This window comes from Hylaeus volcanicus, chromosome 3 (genome assembly GCF_026283585.1).
Source record: "Hylaeus volcanicus isolate JK05 chromosome 3, UHH_iyHylVolc1.0_haploid, whole genome shotgun sequence".
Classification (NCBI taxonomy): domain Eukaryota; kingdom Metazoa; phylum Arthropoda; class Insecta; order Hymenoptera; family Colletidae; genus Hylaeus; species Hylaeus volcanicus.
Window position 1 is genome coordinate 19,802,725 of NC_071978.1, and position 15,881 is coordinate 19,818,605.

Here is a 15,881-nt window from a genome sequence, read left to right on the forward strand (position 1 = left end):
AACAAAAAATCGTATATATTCCCATCCAATTTATATTTAATTAAAAAGCAACATTCCGAAGGCTTTTTTGAAAAATCCTCTATCCCAAACAATGTCGCTTCTCGATCACCGTCACTCTCTTTACCCCGAGGCACAGAAGCTGTCTGACATGCTCGAATCTTCACCCAAGCGTTACCTTAGTGGCGATGTCGAATATTTTGTCGAGCTTCGCCGTGTCCGTGCCACTCGAAGACGGCGGCGGCGGCGGAGGCGTCGGTTTCGCGGCCGGCGCGTCCGAATCGCCGAGGACGATGTTCACCAGGCAATACTCCATCAGAGCCATGAACACGAAAATCGTGCACACGGACATGAACGCGTCCACGGCCTTTAGATACGAAACAGGAGGCAGAGACGCCTGACTCTTCGCGTGTTGCGTCGAAAGGGTCAGCAATGAAGTTACGCCTAATGTCACTCTGGCTGGCGCGGCTTCCGGTTTTATCCAGAACGACACCCACTACGCACGATGCAATAAATTTCGTTCGGTTTCGTTAGGCAGTTTTTTTCGAAAGACCATTTACTAATGTTCGCAAGCTTACCGACATGATGACGATCAGACAAGTAGGAACGTAAGTGTGAAACAAGTAGTAGCCGAGCCTACGTTTCAGGACGAAGATTACCTCGAGGCAGGTGAAATTACCTAAACAGAAAATACATTGTATTAGTATGATATATTAAATAAAAGAATATATTAAATTGAAGTTCGTGTTTGAACTGGTATGGAGAACACGGTTATGCCCATAAGGAAATGTTCAGATGACAGGAAACCGATTGTTTCGATGTTGGTCACTGTATGTTTCATGAAAAGTGATATATATATGAATTGGAGAATGAGAAATAATAATAAATTAATACAAAAAGTAGCCTTATGTCGGCTGAAACATTGCAATTTCTATAATTCTTTCATTGTTTATTGAAGATAGAAAGCTGGAATTTATCATAAAACAAATTTCAAGAACGCAAACAAGTACAACGAAGGATTATTCGAAGTAATAAGTTCTTTATATATACGAGAATATGTTACATTATAAAATATAATGCTGCGTCCTTCCTTTTGAAAAGGATAAGGATGAATGGAGTTTTTACTATACTAAGCAATTTAATAATGTGTATGCAAACAAAATGAAAAATACTGAATTGAGGGAGAATAATTCTTACACTTCTTCTTGCTGCATATTGTTAATTTTAGAAAGAAACCGAGATAAATATTAATGTTGCTATACTAGCAACGCAATCAACAATTTATTTTTATTTCTTGACCGAGCAGCAATGAAATTACAAGCTTAAAAACGTTTTAATAAGTTGTATACAAGAAGATCCACGAATGATTTTAATTTTTATTTGAAATAAGTCGAATAGAATTTTACTGTACACCATAATTTGTATAACGACAGTTCTACTGCATGAAATCCAAACAATCTAACTCAAACCCTTTCACAACTCTCCTAGCAACGAATCCCCGTTCAAAATTTTGGCATACAAGAGTCTAGCAAACACCAAGATACATCAACCATCGAGATTCATGGTTTTCATTTTAAATAAATCGAAATTATAATTTGTATAATGACAGTTGTACCAATCAACCCAAACCCTAACTCAAACCCAACTCAAATCTAACTCAAACCCTTTCGCAACTCTCCCAGCAACGAATCCCCGTTCAAACTTCGTCATACAAACAAACAAATGGAACAAACGGGAAGCTACGTCAAGCACCATCTTTGTCTTTGCAGCGCAGCTTTCGTTCACGTGAAAAACGAAACACTCGACCGATTCGTCGGATGGTACCAGCTTTCAATCGTTAATTAGGTCGAAGACAATGCTCACGAGCGCTTTTGTATCGCGGAATAAAACGCCTGTTGGTAATAGGGGAGCGTCACTCACCGGTAGAATAGACCTGCGTGCAATCGGCCGTGTAATTCTTAACCAGTTGCAATTGCGGCAGCTCGATGTTCTCGTCGACGACGAGTGGCACGTCAGGATCCCACTGGAAGATCATTTCATCCGTGGTGTGCGACACTGTTGACCGAGTTGTTTTGTCCTTGTCAAATCGCACACGGCATTCTGGGCGCGATGCTAAGAGATCGTTCTCTAACGATTCGAACCTGCCGCGCGACAATCGAACCAGAGATGGACGGAATTTTCGTCGAAATGTAGTGGATTGTATAAAAAGCTCGAGCTTTTCAGGAATTTTTTATGGAAAATTTAAAGATGGTGAGTGAGTTTTTCGAAGCAGACTTTGGAATTTTGTTTTTTAAGCCTTCGACTATGAAGGACGTAAAAATTCGTCTTTGAAAATTAGACTTAAATTATCGAAGGAAAGTTATTAATTGAATACATTCATGGGATGAATGATTTCTAGTATTTGCACTATATTTGAGAAACAAACAAATATTTCTATTCTCATAGCAGAATTCATTTTAATTTTGCATATATGACACTATGAAAAACAATTGTAATCGATTTTACAAAGTAAGTGCCTTTATCGAACTCTCTATATTGATACATTTCTTTGGCTCTTCTTTTTATTTCAAATATGTTTCAGTATTTTGAATAGATATACGTATATTGCTCGCTGGCATTTTTCAACGTTAATTCTTTAAAAATCAATATAATAATTTGTTTAATTATTCCATATTATTTCTATTTTATTAAGATCCTACATCCTAAAATCGCTTGTGAAGAACTCATCGTCACTTCAATAATTATTCAATCCACTAAATTGTTATATAGAATTCATATTTAGATTCTAATGTTTCCTGTTTGGTACCAACTTGTATGCGAATTAAAATTGAATATCATAACTTGTCTTTCAGACAATAGAAGGAACATATATTTCATTCTGTACTTCAAATTATAATTTTTAGTTATGAACTAATGAATAAACAGTTGTTTATTTTTCTTTCAACAATTGATCTAGATTAAATGTTTGTCCATCTCTCGTGCCTACGAAACCTCGAGTATTAATTCTTATTTCGTTAGAAAAACGTTACTCACAGCTTTCCATTTGTAGCTTGCACTCCTGCGTGTCGTGAGGATAGATGAGGAAATTCATGGCGCAAGAAAGTTTTAGAGTTAATCTGAAACACCGACGAAACAACGATACTTTCTGTTATATAAAATTACGGAATATAAATCTGTCTGCATTTATGGCGAAGAGGTTCTAACAATTAAGGATATAAATAATTCAGAACATAAGATATAATTAATGGTGAAGTTTGCGTGCTTCGCTAAAAGTTTAATAAACAAAACAATTAGCACAGATTTCCAAAATAAAACTGAAGAGGATCAAATGTGAAGATCGATACATTTAACATCCGAATTGCAACAAGCAGTTGTAAAGCTAATTGTTTTATTTATTTAAAATAATACAATTTGACGAGAAATATTCAAATAAAAGGAATACGTTAAATAGCGAAATTCAAAGAAAAATAAAGAAAAAAACTAGTGCTATTGTAAATCACATTTGTTAATTGAGAAAGCGTTTCGCTTCTTACTTGACCATATATAGAATAGTCTTGTCTTTGTACAACCATAAGTAATGATTAGGAATGGTCATCGTCTGAAACGTCACGGACTTGGCATTCTTGAAGAATGAATCCGGCCTCCACATGTTCTTCAACCAGTCCACTTCTAGTAATCTTAAATTACACAAATTAACACAATGGAAACTCATCGTGTATCCATTTCTCATGATCAAAGTAGGATTAATTTGAAATGTGAAGTGAAGGTAATTATTTTACGAATTTATACAATACTTCTAATTGCGTTTAGTATCTGCTAATAAACCGAGTAGCTCTGAAAGATGTCTAAAATTTGTCACTATAATATTTTTAATTCTTTAAGTAGTTTTACGTCAAATTTTATACTGGTAGTAGTCAAGTAGCTTCGAGGTATCAAAGAATATTTCTTCTTCACTTCAACAGTGACATAGAAAATCATTATTTTTTTAATCTACATATATTATCGCATAATAAAAGAGACAAATACTGATTCTAATCAGATGCATATACGTTAATGATAATTTTCAAAATTATTATTACTGAATGCAAACTCGACGAAATTTTAGTCTATCATGGAAGATAATGGATCCAACACAATTTTTCACAAAACTATTAAAGAAATCATAGTATTTCAAAAATTGCATACCTATATTCAGACGTCATATTTTCTGGTAGTCGTAGCCTGTTATCTTTCCAGGTTTGAGCGAAAAATATATCAGCTGCATAAGTCTAGAAAGTTGAACCATAAGAATCAATAATTTGACATTAGTCGATTATTTGTTTAGTACTTTCATAATTAACTTAACACGATCTACACTTCAATATTATAAATATTTCTTGTTTCAAATCAAAGTTTCTTGCTTGAAAGAATCTTCTTTTGAAGATGATTCTAAAACAAAGAGTTGAACAGTAAAATAAATCAAAGCTTTTTGCTGAAAGTCACTGGAGGTTTTAAAAATGGCTCTATAACAAAAAGTGGAGGCATAAAATAAATAATAGTACGTTTGAAACTGAGATTATCATGTTCCTCTAATTTGTTTATTAATATTGCACGGTACCATTGAAGTTTCGTCGATGGAGTCGAGTCCCATAACGGTGACGTGGAAATAGACTACAGTAGCTTGTCCATCTTTCTTGGGCGGCCGCATTTTATCGTAAAGCTTCGGATCCTCCGGCAAAAGATCGTAGAACTCCAAGCTCCTCCTTAAATTACAAGTCACCCGTTAGATTATAGCCGTACTAATCGCAGGAAACATATGTCGATTGTTGGAACAGCTTGAAAACGTCTATTAAATCTTCACGTATTTAAAAACTTTAACTAAACCCCTACCCATAGTAATAAACAAATTTATTGGTAAAATTTATTGGATTGCGAAGATGATTGCAAAGTATTCAACAGAAGGAAAAACCTAACTGCCCATATTGATATTGTATTAAAAATATATCAATACATTATTGATAGAGTATTAATTATTTTTTGGTGAAATTACAAAGACGAAAATAGAAATAATTAATCCAATTTTGTTTACTTTAGTTTTTTCGTACTTTGATATTTTTAACATGAAATCGGTTATGTTAACAAAAAATTTATAAACGAATTTTAGTTAAAGATTCACTCCAAACTGATCCAACAGTCTACAAACATTTTTTTTAACTATTGCTTGGTGAAGCACTGAAAATCATTTCTATTAGCTTCGACAATAATTATTTATTCATTTCGATATTTTTCTATGTAAAATTATCTATGGAGTGCATAATGAATAACAATTTTACAGTTACTGTTCGTCAAAGGTTTTGCATTAAAATATTTCAGGTCTTGATCAACTCAAAAATAAATAATGAAATATATAACATACATAGACAAGCTTGAATGTATATTAATTAAAGGATGATAATTTTGCACTACCAACACTGTCACGAGTTGCTATTCATTTACGTTTGATTCTTTGGTTTAAAATTATCTTCCAAATCTATAAGTGTTATAAATCAATCTACTAAATTAATTCATAATTTAGGATATCGAGATGCACCGAATTAAAATATAATTTAATATACTGAAATGTTCTGAATTAGTATAATTGAACACATTAATGTATAATGAATGATCATGTAATTCAATATATTTAGATACATTACATTTACATATAATTTAATATACTGAGACATACTAATTAGCACATAATTCGATACATTTTAATTAACTAACTCCTACGTTAATTCATCAAGTTCATCTTATAGATTCTGAAGACAATCACAAAACAAAAATTTAAAACCTAAATAAACACCTCAATCGTGTCTAAAAAATGATCGCACAGTAAAATATAAAATGAATTATAATTTAATATTAGATAAACAAGTTTTTTCCGCGTAAGTCGTTCCTCGGTGAACATTCTGCTTCACACTTGGTCGTTTTTTTCGTTTTTAACTTGTCTCTCTCGCGGAAGAAGAACGACACACCGAGGTTTCACTGCGCGTTTCATTGTTCCCGAACACACCGTGCACGAATCACGTAACGCAAAAAGTCACGATTCGAATCACAAAAGCCCGGAACCGCTTTTCGACACACAATCGCGTCCGTTTCTTACACCTCGTTGAGCTTTCTTTCAACAAGACGAGCGACACATTACCACCGGTGCCTCGTTTCACGCAACTTATTACTTTCGCCCGAGAAATCTCGAATGGGACGCCCGTTTATTAATTAGCGTAGGGTTTCGAGCACAGCACTGCACTTTGGAAACTTCACTAAAGCCGCGCACCGAATATATCCCCGAATTTCAAAATAGACTGTTGACAAATCATATTGGGGTGGTCTCCAACTTTGTGTTTTGTTAGTTCAGAAACTGAGGCACTCGTACATTTTATGCGTATGTATTTATGTTTCAACACTTGGTTTTGGTAGAATGGAAAGTAATTGTTGAAATTGTTTTCAATATTGTATCGAGGTAAGTTTTTGATTGCTATGGTGAATGAAAGATGAAATTGATTTATGTTGCTATTTTTTGAGGTGTCGAGGACTATTTTAATTAAAATGGAGGTTGAAGAGCTTCTAGCGAAGAGAAGAAGTTGTCTCGATGTCTTCGTTTTAATGAATTCATATTCCATACAATCAACAAACAAAGAATTTTTCACCCGAATTTATTAGAATGAAATAATTTGTAAAATATAATTCATGTTGGAAATAAGGTTGGAATATCAAGTTGTATGTGTTAAATAACATAGTAATTAAATAAACGTTATAATATACATATGATAAATATAATTATAAATTGGAAACTTATTATTAAAATAGAAATACCTTACTGAATATAAGCAGATGATATTTAATATTGATTCATTCAATTTATGCACACAACATATTTTACAACTCTATTTCCACAAGAAATTAATTATAATAAATTTCTTCCTGTTCCTTGATATGAAATTATCAATGATATACTTAGCTCTCAGAACAATGTATCGTATACTATTATAGCCTTTACATGAGGAAATAGTATTATACATATTTAAGTAACCAAACTTCATAAATTAAAATTTCAATCGAGTAATATTCACGATGGCAATTTTCAGGATTCAAACCAAGTGCTAAAACATAACAATAACTGGCTGTTATTACAAAGCAAGCCTGAATCTTCACAAGCTCCCATCTATGCTATCAATTTTTACATTTTCATGAAATACTCTTCATTTCAAAGATGACTCACAAAACACTTGAATCGAAACTTTACTCGAACTTGAGTCGAAAAAATTACTCCTTCGAGTTTGCCCACTCGCCCTCCTTATATTTATGCATACAAACATCTCTAATGAATAAATTTAAAAAAGAAGTTAATTTTCAAGATCCAAAAACCAAGTGTCAAAACATAACAATAATTATGAAGCAAGCCTCGATTCTCACAAGCTCCCATCTATGCTATCAATTTTTACATTTTCATGAAATACTCTCCATTTCAAAGATGGCTCACGAAACACTTGAGTCGAAAGTTAAATAAATTACTCCTGCGAGTCTGCCCACTCGCCTCCCTTATATTTATGCATACAAACTTCTCTACGGAATAAATGAAAAGAAAAGAGTTCCCTCCGTGGAAAAGCACGACACAGGAGAACCGATAAATCCAAGGAAGAGGATCCGCTGACGGTACGCGGCAAGATGGCCGACGTCTCGGCCAGCGAGTGGCAAAGAAGCAAAGGTAAGCCACCGTGAGATTCTTACTGGGCGTCCGCGGCGCGTCCGAGCAGAAGAAGAAGCACAACCGAGGAAAGGATTGCGGAGACCATGCCGCCCCCATGTGCCTCGTCCATCGACATCCTTCGTCGGTCCCTCCTCAGCGCATCTTCCTTGTACCAGAAACCGGAAGGGAACCGAAACGCGACTACCAGTCGGGAGAAACGGAAGAACCGCGGCTGGATGGCGACGTGGCTCGCGAAGAAGAGCGGATAGAAGAGAAATAAAACGAAAGAAACGGGAGAACGGCCCTTGGATGACGAGTTGGGGGGCAGCTTCTTTAGCCTTCTTTCACCCCCTGATCCGTTATTCCCCGATTCGCGAGGACGTGCGACCGTCGACTGACTTCTTCAAACGACTTTGCCGAAGCTGCAGAATCCTCATCGTCGGGCCGTAGAGAGGCAGAGGTGGAGGTGGCTCGTTGGTAGCGGTGGTGGTGGACCGGCATCGATATACCTCGCTGCCGCCCCGCTTCTTCCTCTTAACTCGATACAGAGGGAAGAAGAATGGGTGAAGAAGGGGTAACTCACGCTCGTGACGTACACGAAGACAGGTTTGGAAAGGGTCGAGAGTATCGCGGAGGACCGCCGTGGCAAAAGAAGTGGTGGTAATCCCTCTGGGGTTTCGTAGCCGTCGCGATGCCGCCAACGACACAAATTTACCCCAATGCGGCATGTCCGCGGGCATCGTCGGCTTCTGGGATGCCGTAATCGCGCGCTCCTAACCCACTCGCTAACGCTAATTGCGACGATGAATGCTAAGGGAAGAATAACGCGGACGCCAACCGCGAAAGTTGCCGGATGGATGTGACGTTCTCGTTTCTTTTTGGAGAACGCACGGGAATGTGATTGCGTCGAGGGGTTGTTTGGAGCGAGATGATTGGCTTTCAGATTCTGGTGAACACGTCTTACGGGTTAACCCTTTGCGCTCGAGAGGTGACTCTCAGTCACCATTAGGTTTCACGCAGCAAATCTACCAGCAATAATGTTTCTTTAGGTTTAATTTCTTTGTAACTGGGAGTGTCAATAAAATGATCGTCGGTGAGGTAAAGGTGATCTAATTCTGAAATCTCGATAGCTTAGCATTCGTGGTAGTAGAATAGTCAGAAAGCCTCGAGTGCAAAGGATTAACACGTTGGTCGCCGTGTCAGGCAGATATCGATGACGACCTTACCTTTCAGTAAACGAATAAAAGAAATTAATTCAAAAAGTGAGACGACGATAAAAATAAAGGATAGGATTTGCGAACTTGGTAGGTTACAAATTTAACCTCTCGAGTGCCAGAGGAAATTTTCATACATATCCGAGAAATGTCACGCTATTTTAAGCAAAGATGCATGATTTTAAGCAAACATGTATATTTCGGTCAATTTCATGGGTCAACGTTATAGGTTTAATATAAAATAAATTTGTACAAATAAATCTATGTGCATTAGATATTGACGTTATTTTTGTATAGTAAAATTAATTGTTTAACGAGTTATAGCACTCACAGCTTCGAGCAGCGATGCCGCTCTTCGGCACTCGAAGTTAAATACCACGGTAAATATTAAATTATCTAGTCTTCAACAAATTTGGGACGAAATATTTAACTTACAGAAATTTTCACGAGTTTTAGTCTGGAAGCCAACGTTTTAATAAATTGGTATTAGTTTGAGTGTTGTCTTGGGTGGTATTGGGAAGAATTAATTTGAGACATATTTTGATGGACGATTGAAGAAGTGGAGGAAGTTTGTAATTATCTGGAGGGTTATTAAAGGGTGGTATTGGAGAGAATTACATCGTGTCGGAGCAGTAACTCCTGGGTCCTATTTCGATGGGCGATTGAAGAAGTAGAGAAAGTTTATAATTATTTTAAAGGGTTGCTAAAGACTTTTCCAAAAGAAGCTTTAGGATTTTGTTTTCTATTTATACAATTATTAACTAAACTGTTAATTAAATATACGAATCTAATTGTAAAAAGTTTAATCAACCTCAAGAAAGTATTACTTCTTTTGAATCAACTCAATCTTGGATCTTAGATTTTAGCCCTTTGCGCTCGAGGCATTTTTCTATAAAATCAAATCCAGTCCAAAAACTCTATTTCGAAAAAAATCATCTACGAACATTCATGACTCAATGTATAATTATTTCAATGAATAATTAGCTGTACTCTGATAAGTAAAATTAAAATTATACGTTCAAAAAATCACTTTTAAGTTACATATGTCGCCCTAGGAGCGCCACTCGAGCGCAAAGGGTTCTTATAACGTAGAAAATTAATAAATATCTTAATTTCTTATCACACTATTTCATCTAACTCGTCGCATTAAATTAACAATGCCATCATCACGAATATTTCTGATATCTAATTGAACGTTCTTTTTACAAGGAACGAAAATGATGTCTGTGATAAATAAATTTCTTAATTTTACCTAAAACCTTACGGTGCAAAACAGTGCAAATTAATTCTCAATACGCTCGCCAATCTTTCTTTTATCTTTCACACACATTATTTACAAAGTTAGCCAAGTTGTATATTATTCTATGTTACGAAAATGCAATCTAAAAATCTCAGATGAGGTAGTTGAATTGTTTTTATGGCTAGGGATTCATTAACGGAGTTCCGTGGCTATGAAACCGTGTTCACTCGTTAGAATCCTCAACGGGGGTGCTCGCGTAACGAGTAGCGAAGAACGAAATCGTTCTACAACTTAAACCTCGGGAGAAGAGCCTGAGTAATTAATTTGTCTGTCTTCTCTTTTAAGGAAACACAACGATAGCGAGGCAAATGCGGTAAAACTAGATTGTCACGGCTAATCACTCGATTTAATACAATGAACGAAAAGTGTCACTGCTCAAGGGAGAATTTATTTGCATTTATTAGAGTTCTGTTCGAGAACATCGGTGGTAATAAATTCAAGTGTTATATGAAGTGGGAGGAAAGTGAACAGTGCCACCTCGACGAGGACAGACATAATTTTCGTTCCTTGTAAAAAGAACGTTCAATTAGAGATTAGGAATATTCGTGATGATGGAATTGTTAATTTAATGCGACGAGTTAGATGAAATGGAGTGATAAGAAGGAAAAATTTAGAATGGTGTCTAAGTGGTATAGCATCATTTTCAAACGAAGAAAAGGACAAAGACGAAATAAAGTTAGAAAAACGATTGTCTTTTTAAACAACAAACTCGAAAACCTTGATATGAATGAAATGGTACGAGTAAATGTATTATTTACATATTTCGCAATTTTTACTTTGTCACTTTGTAACTCTGATTCATATTGCAATAAACCATTGAGTCTAGTTGAGAGAACTACTAATTTATGTATTTAACACGGCTTAACTTAAACTTCTATGTCTCGATGAAATATGAGTATTAATAACGCAACATATAGTAATATTCATAGTCTCTCAATGGATCGATTTACGAAAAAAGTTATTTAAAATTTCATATTGACATTATCTCCTGGTGGTTACAAAAATATCCAATAAGATTTCATTCATTAGAGTTATCTATTTTTATTAATATTATCCGACAATATTTTCTCGAATAAAATAGTTTACAAATAAGTCAAAATATTATTCTGTTCACACAATTCTTTACTACTTAACACCAGCTCATATTTACTTATTTTCTTCTTCGTGCCAATTGAATAAAGAACTTCAAGGAAACATTTTTGAAAATTACTGTATAATCACTAACAAAGTTTGCTGGACATACAACGTTCCTTCAGAGAAAAAATCTGAGTACCAGAGGATAAATACATAAACTTTACACTTTTGTTAACTAGGCTCACCGTTTTAACGTACTATATAGCCAGCCCCATAAGTATTCGTACCCTCTATGATTATATTAAAGAAATCCGTCTAAATTAAAAGGTAGATTTGATGTTCCCTAATAAATATTTTATTATAAATACATCCATCTGTAAAGTTTATTCATGTACATATTTGCAATGAAACATTTATTTGAAAGCATCAAAATTATCATTCAGTTTGAACAAAATTTCTTCGATATATTAAATAAATCTCGATTACTTTACTCTTCATAAATAAAATCATATAGCAACAAAGTATAAACAATAAACTATAAAGTGTCCAAGTATCAAACTTCCTCGCTGTACCAATCGACATAGTAACAGTGATCCCGGTGCCAGATGAACCGATCCAGATGAAACTCGAAACCGGACCTAGAGACTCGCGCATCATTTGAGATTCGCGTCCTTCGTGTCAATAGGTGCGCAATCATCGAACGTCGCAATACCTAAACAAGACAAAACGAGTGAAGATTACCGCAGGATGACAAGAAGAGGAGGGAAGAGAGGAAGTGAACGTCACCGATGACGAGGAAGAGGAAGCGAAAGAAGAAGAAGAAAGGATCTTGCAGTCTCTCTCCTCTCGCTCTCGCCACAGTTCTTGAGGGCGACTCTCAGAGACGTTAACTACCATGCTATTTGAAGACATCGTCGTCGACCGACGGGACACGCCGCTCGATATATCGATCCTCGAAAATTGTGCCGCGAATAGAATGCTACGTGTTCGTGGCGCTCGTGCATCGTCAAGTGGCCGCTCTTCGAGAGGGTATACATATATGCACGCATAAGCGCGCGCGCGAACACGGACACACCCCCGAATCGCATCTCCCAAATTGCATGCACCTGCACACAAGTCAGGGTTGAACTACCATTTTCCAAAACCCGTCATTATGCGTATCGGTCGTATTTTTAAGAGAAGAAAAACTTGTATCATTATTTTTACATTACAAATATCATTTCTTTGATTAAAATCATCGTTTGTTATTGTATTTGTGAGCCGAAATATACTTTCAAAACGTGAACCGAAAAATGGCGTTTTTATATAGGCAATCTTTTGAAACATTCAATTTGAAAGTTTAACCTAACACCTACAACTAAATTGAGGGCCAAGATTAATAATTTTAAATTAAGAAACAGTATTAATTTAATTCTGAGATAAATTAACCAAGAATGTATCGTTTTTAAGGCCAAGTATTGAATTCGTAAAATGTTGTGCTTAACATTTATTAGACATATGAAAACATTAGACAAGTCTGCAATTATACAACATCTTGGGGCTATCTTTTCATTTTTCAAACATAATTTCCCATATCTAGATAAAATTTCAATCTACATGAAAATTTTAAGCAATTGTTTATCGTTGAATATACAGTGAAGTGAAGCGAATGAAATATTTCACGAGGAACAAAAGTTACGACTGAACTACTGTAAGTTGGTTTTATTCGTGATCTTTTATTGAAATAAAATCTTATCCACAAACGGAGGCCCCTAATCACTAAGAAACTATTCACTGAGGTACTAAGAAGAATTCATTCTGAAGGTGAGGTGTCAAAAAAAAATAAATCTCGATAGTATTCGTGAATTTGACAAGATTACAAGGATAAATTCTATAATAAATTAGCCAACCAGGAATTTTCACGAGTTAATTTGACAGTCAAGGATTTTAAAGTCCACACCTTAATTCAGCTCTGACACGAACACGTGTACAGACAACAGTTTAGTCTCCGAGGAATTTTCACCAGTTAATTTGACAGTCAAGGTATTAAAGTCCACGCCTTAATTCGGCCCTGACACGAACACGTGTGCACGTGCCGCAAACAGCTGGAGAGATTGCCCACAACGGACACTATAAGGTAAGAGGGTGCTTTTCGACACCGTCTAACAATGACGTTATTAGTCGTTAGCTACGAAACAATCCACATACTTAAAGCAATAATTATCAATAATTAACTTGCAGACTTGTCTAATGTTTTCATATGTCTAATAAATGTTAAGCACAACATTTTACGAATTCAATACTTGGCCTTAAAAACGATACATTCTTGGTTAATTTATCTCAGAATTAAATTAATACTGTTTCTTAATTTAAAATTATTAATCTTGGCCCTCAATTTAGTTCTAGGTGTTAGGTTAAACTTTCAAATTGAATTATCTTTCCCTTCAAACCATAATGTAAATGTACGCGCACCGCCGCCAAGTAGAAACATCGAATAATGGTCAGACGCGATGGTTAAGTAGTAACAGCTGAAAATAGTCAGACACATCAGTCAAGTGGTATTCCATTTTCTCTAAAGCAAAAGCTTGTATTAAAAGACTCTTCTCTATAGTATAATTTAAAAAAAAAAATTATTTTCCTGTACTATCGTATAGTTAAATTATGTTCACTGTATATAATTAAAAGGATGTCACGACTAAATTCCATTACCACGGAGGCAGTAGAAAATAATTGAGATCAGTGTTCTCCCTTAAAATGACACTTTTACCTGCGTCACACGTGAAGAAGAAGTCTCTGGACTTCTCATTAGCACCGTTATAATTAATAGCATTACTCACGAAGATATTTTAAGAAGTACAAGTTTATTTGTCAAGAACTGTCAAGATTCAAATTAAGTATCAAGCGTCCATTCACGTTTCGATTTTCCAGTTTGAGATCAGTTTCAGAAATAGAGTAATGAAAATTAATTACACTTATAATTGACCAGGATTACCTATTCATTATTTCGACTTCTCTGTACACATTTTTATTTCGATATTCGATATTAGTATGTGGATACTGTAATTTCCTTGAAATCATTATATGTTACAAATTGTTGGCTTATATTTCAATGACTATTATTTATGGATTTAATAGTTATAGTTCTGAAGATGATCCCAAACTAGAGGATCGAATCTTAAATGGAGGCATGAGTAAGACTATTTTTGTCTTCATAAATTTTAAGAAAGCAATCCCTATAGTTTGTTATATATGATAAAAATCAACATGAAAATTGCAAATGCAGAATAAACTACATAATTGATCCAAAACTGCAACAGATTTTAAATAATGTAAAAGTAATGTTAATGTAAAAGTAATGTTAATGTAAAAGTAATGTTAATGTAATGTAAAATATGAAATTTAATTGTTTATTAGAACTCATATAAAGAAACAAGAATCTCTTGTTAAATATAGGTTTGTGTTAAGGAATTGTTACACGATAATTCAAAACTATAGCTACAAATTTACCCAATCAATTGAACTAATAAAAAAAAACGAGTTTCATTAGACGTAGATCCCTAATTGTACTGACGCCGATATTAATTTCATGTAATTAATTTTCCCTGCCTTCCGAGTGAAAATTAAAAGTACCCCAAGGTTAAAAGTTTACAAAATTAAACGAGACGAAGTTGATCACAAACGAAGAACTTCAACGTGAAGGTGGACAGTTTTGTAATAACTGTTAATTATATCCCGAATACTCTGTAGCGAGAAAGTACGAGGCTAATGGAGTAATACTTTCTCAGGGTGAATGTATTTACATTTACCTTGACCTCGTGACATTACCTTGAGAATGATAAGAACGAATTCCTTTTCCCTTCACTGATTCTAAGTCGTAGTATCGACCAGTCTCTTTCAAAAGCGCGTTTCCACAATGCCTTTCTAATTGTCAAGTACCAGATACGGTATGGCAACACATTGGCGCGGACGTCATATGAGGATTCCACCACGAGAAAGATCATGACAAAAATGATAATTATGAACGAGTCTATTTAACATTGCTCAGGAATTTTTTTTGTTTTAATTACAACCAGAGATTCTTTTTTTTAATAGTCTATATTATATCGTTTAATATTTTACTGATGTAACTTGTGAAGGTCATTCTTTTTTCAAATTTACTCTGACCAAATTAATTCGTATTGTCCATTATCATTTTGATGGGCCAAGAAATCTTTTGGCGTGGAGTTGACATTTACAGAAGCATCATATAAAAAAGATAGTTGAGAAATTATATTCGCATGATTAGTTTGAATTTTGTTAATAGTGATAGTCTCTGACAGGAGCAAGATATAATTTTCTTATTACATATTTCAACAAAGTATCAATCAATTAATAGCAAGATAAATCCACTTTCAAAGAAATTTCTTCTTTTCTTTCTTGTCTGTTATTATTTAACTGTTACTAATATATGAAGAAACGAGCGAAATTTCTTCTCTTCCATTTATTCCTCTTCCTCTTAATCTTTCATCCTCTATTGTACACGTTGAGGTGATTTTGAATATTATCAAAATTAAACCATCAACCCTCTGATGATCCATTATTTGACTGTCACTACTAAATATTGTATAAA

General features: G+C 34.8%; 1 protein-coding gene across 3 annotated transcripts in view; it reads right to left on the reverse strand.

Moving 5' to 3' along the window:
* LOC128873883 (glycine receptor subunit alpha-3) overlaps positions 1-15,881 on the reverse strand; it is a 44,086-nt gene that overhangs the window by 8,286 nt on the left and 19,919 nt on the right. For 2 of the 3 annotated variants that reach the window (XM_054117858.1, XM_054117857.1), the window contains exons 1-8: positions 7,747-8,101; positions 4,595-4,739; positions 4,183-4,265; positions 3,531-3,674; positions 3,031-3,113; positions 1,918-2,052; positions 576-676; positions 176-493 (exon numbers count right to left, since the gene is read on the reverse strand). In XM_054117858.1, coding sequence (XP_053973833.1) covers positions 176-493; positions 576-676; positions 1,918-2,052; positions 3,031-3,113; positions 3,531-3,674; positions 4,183-4,265; positions 4,595-4,739; positions 7,747-7,841 — 1,104 coding nt within the window. In that variant the 5' untranslated portion in view covers positions 7,842-8,101. Of the gene's footprint in view, positions 1-175; positions 494-575; positions 677-1,917; positions 2,053-3,030; positions 3,114-3,530; positions 3,675-4,182; positions 4,266-4,594; positions 4,740-7,746; positions 8,102-15,881 lie in introns of those variants that run through there. The other variant, XM_054117859.1, reaches the window with a different exon arrangement.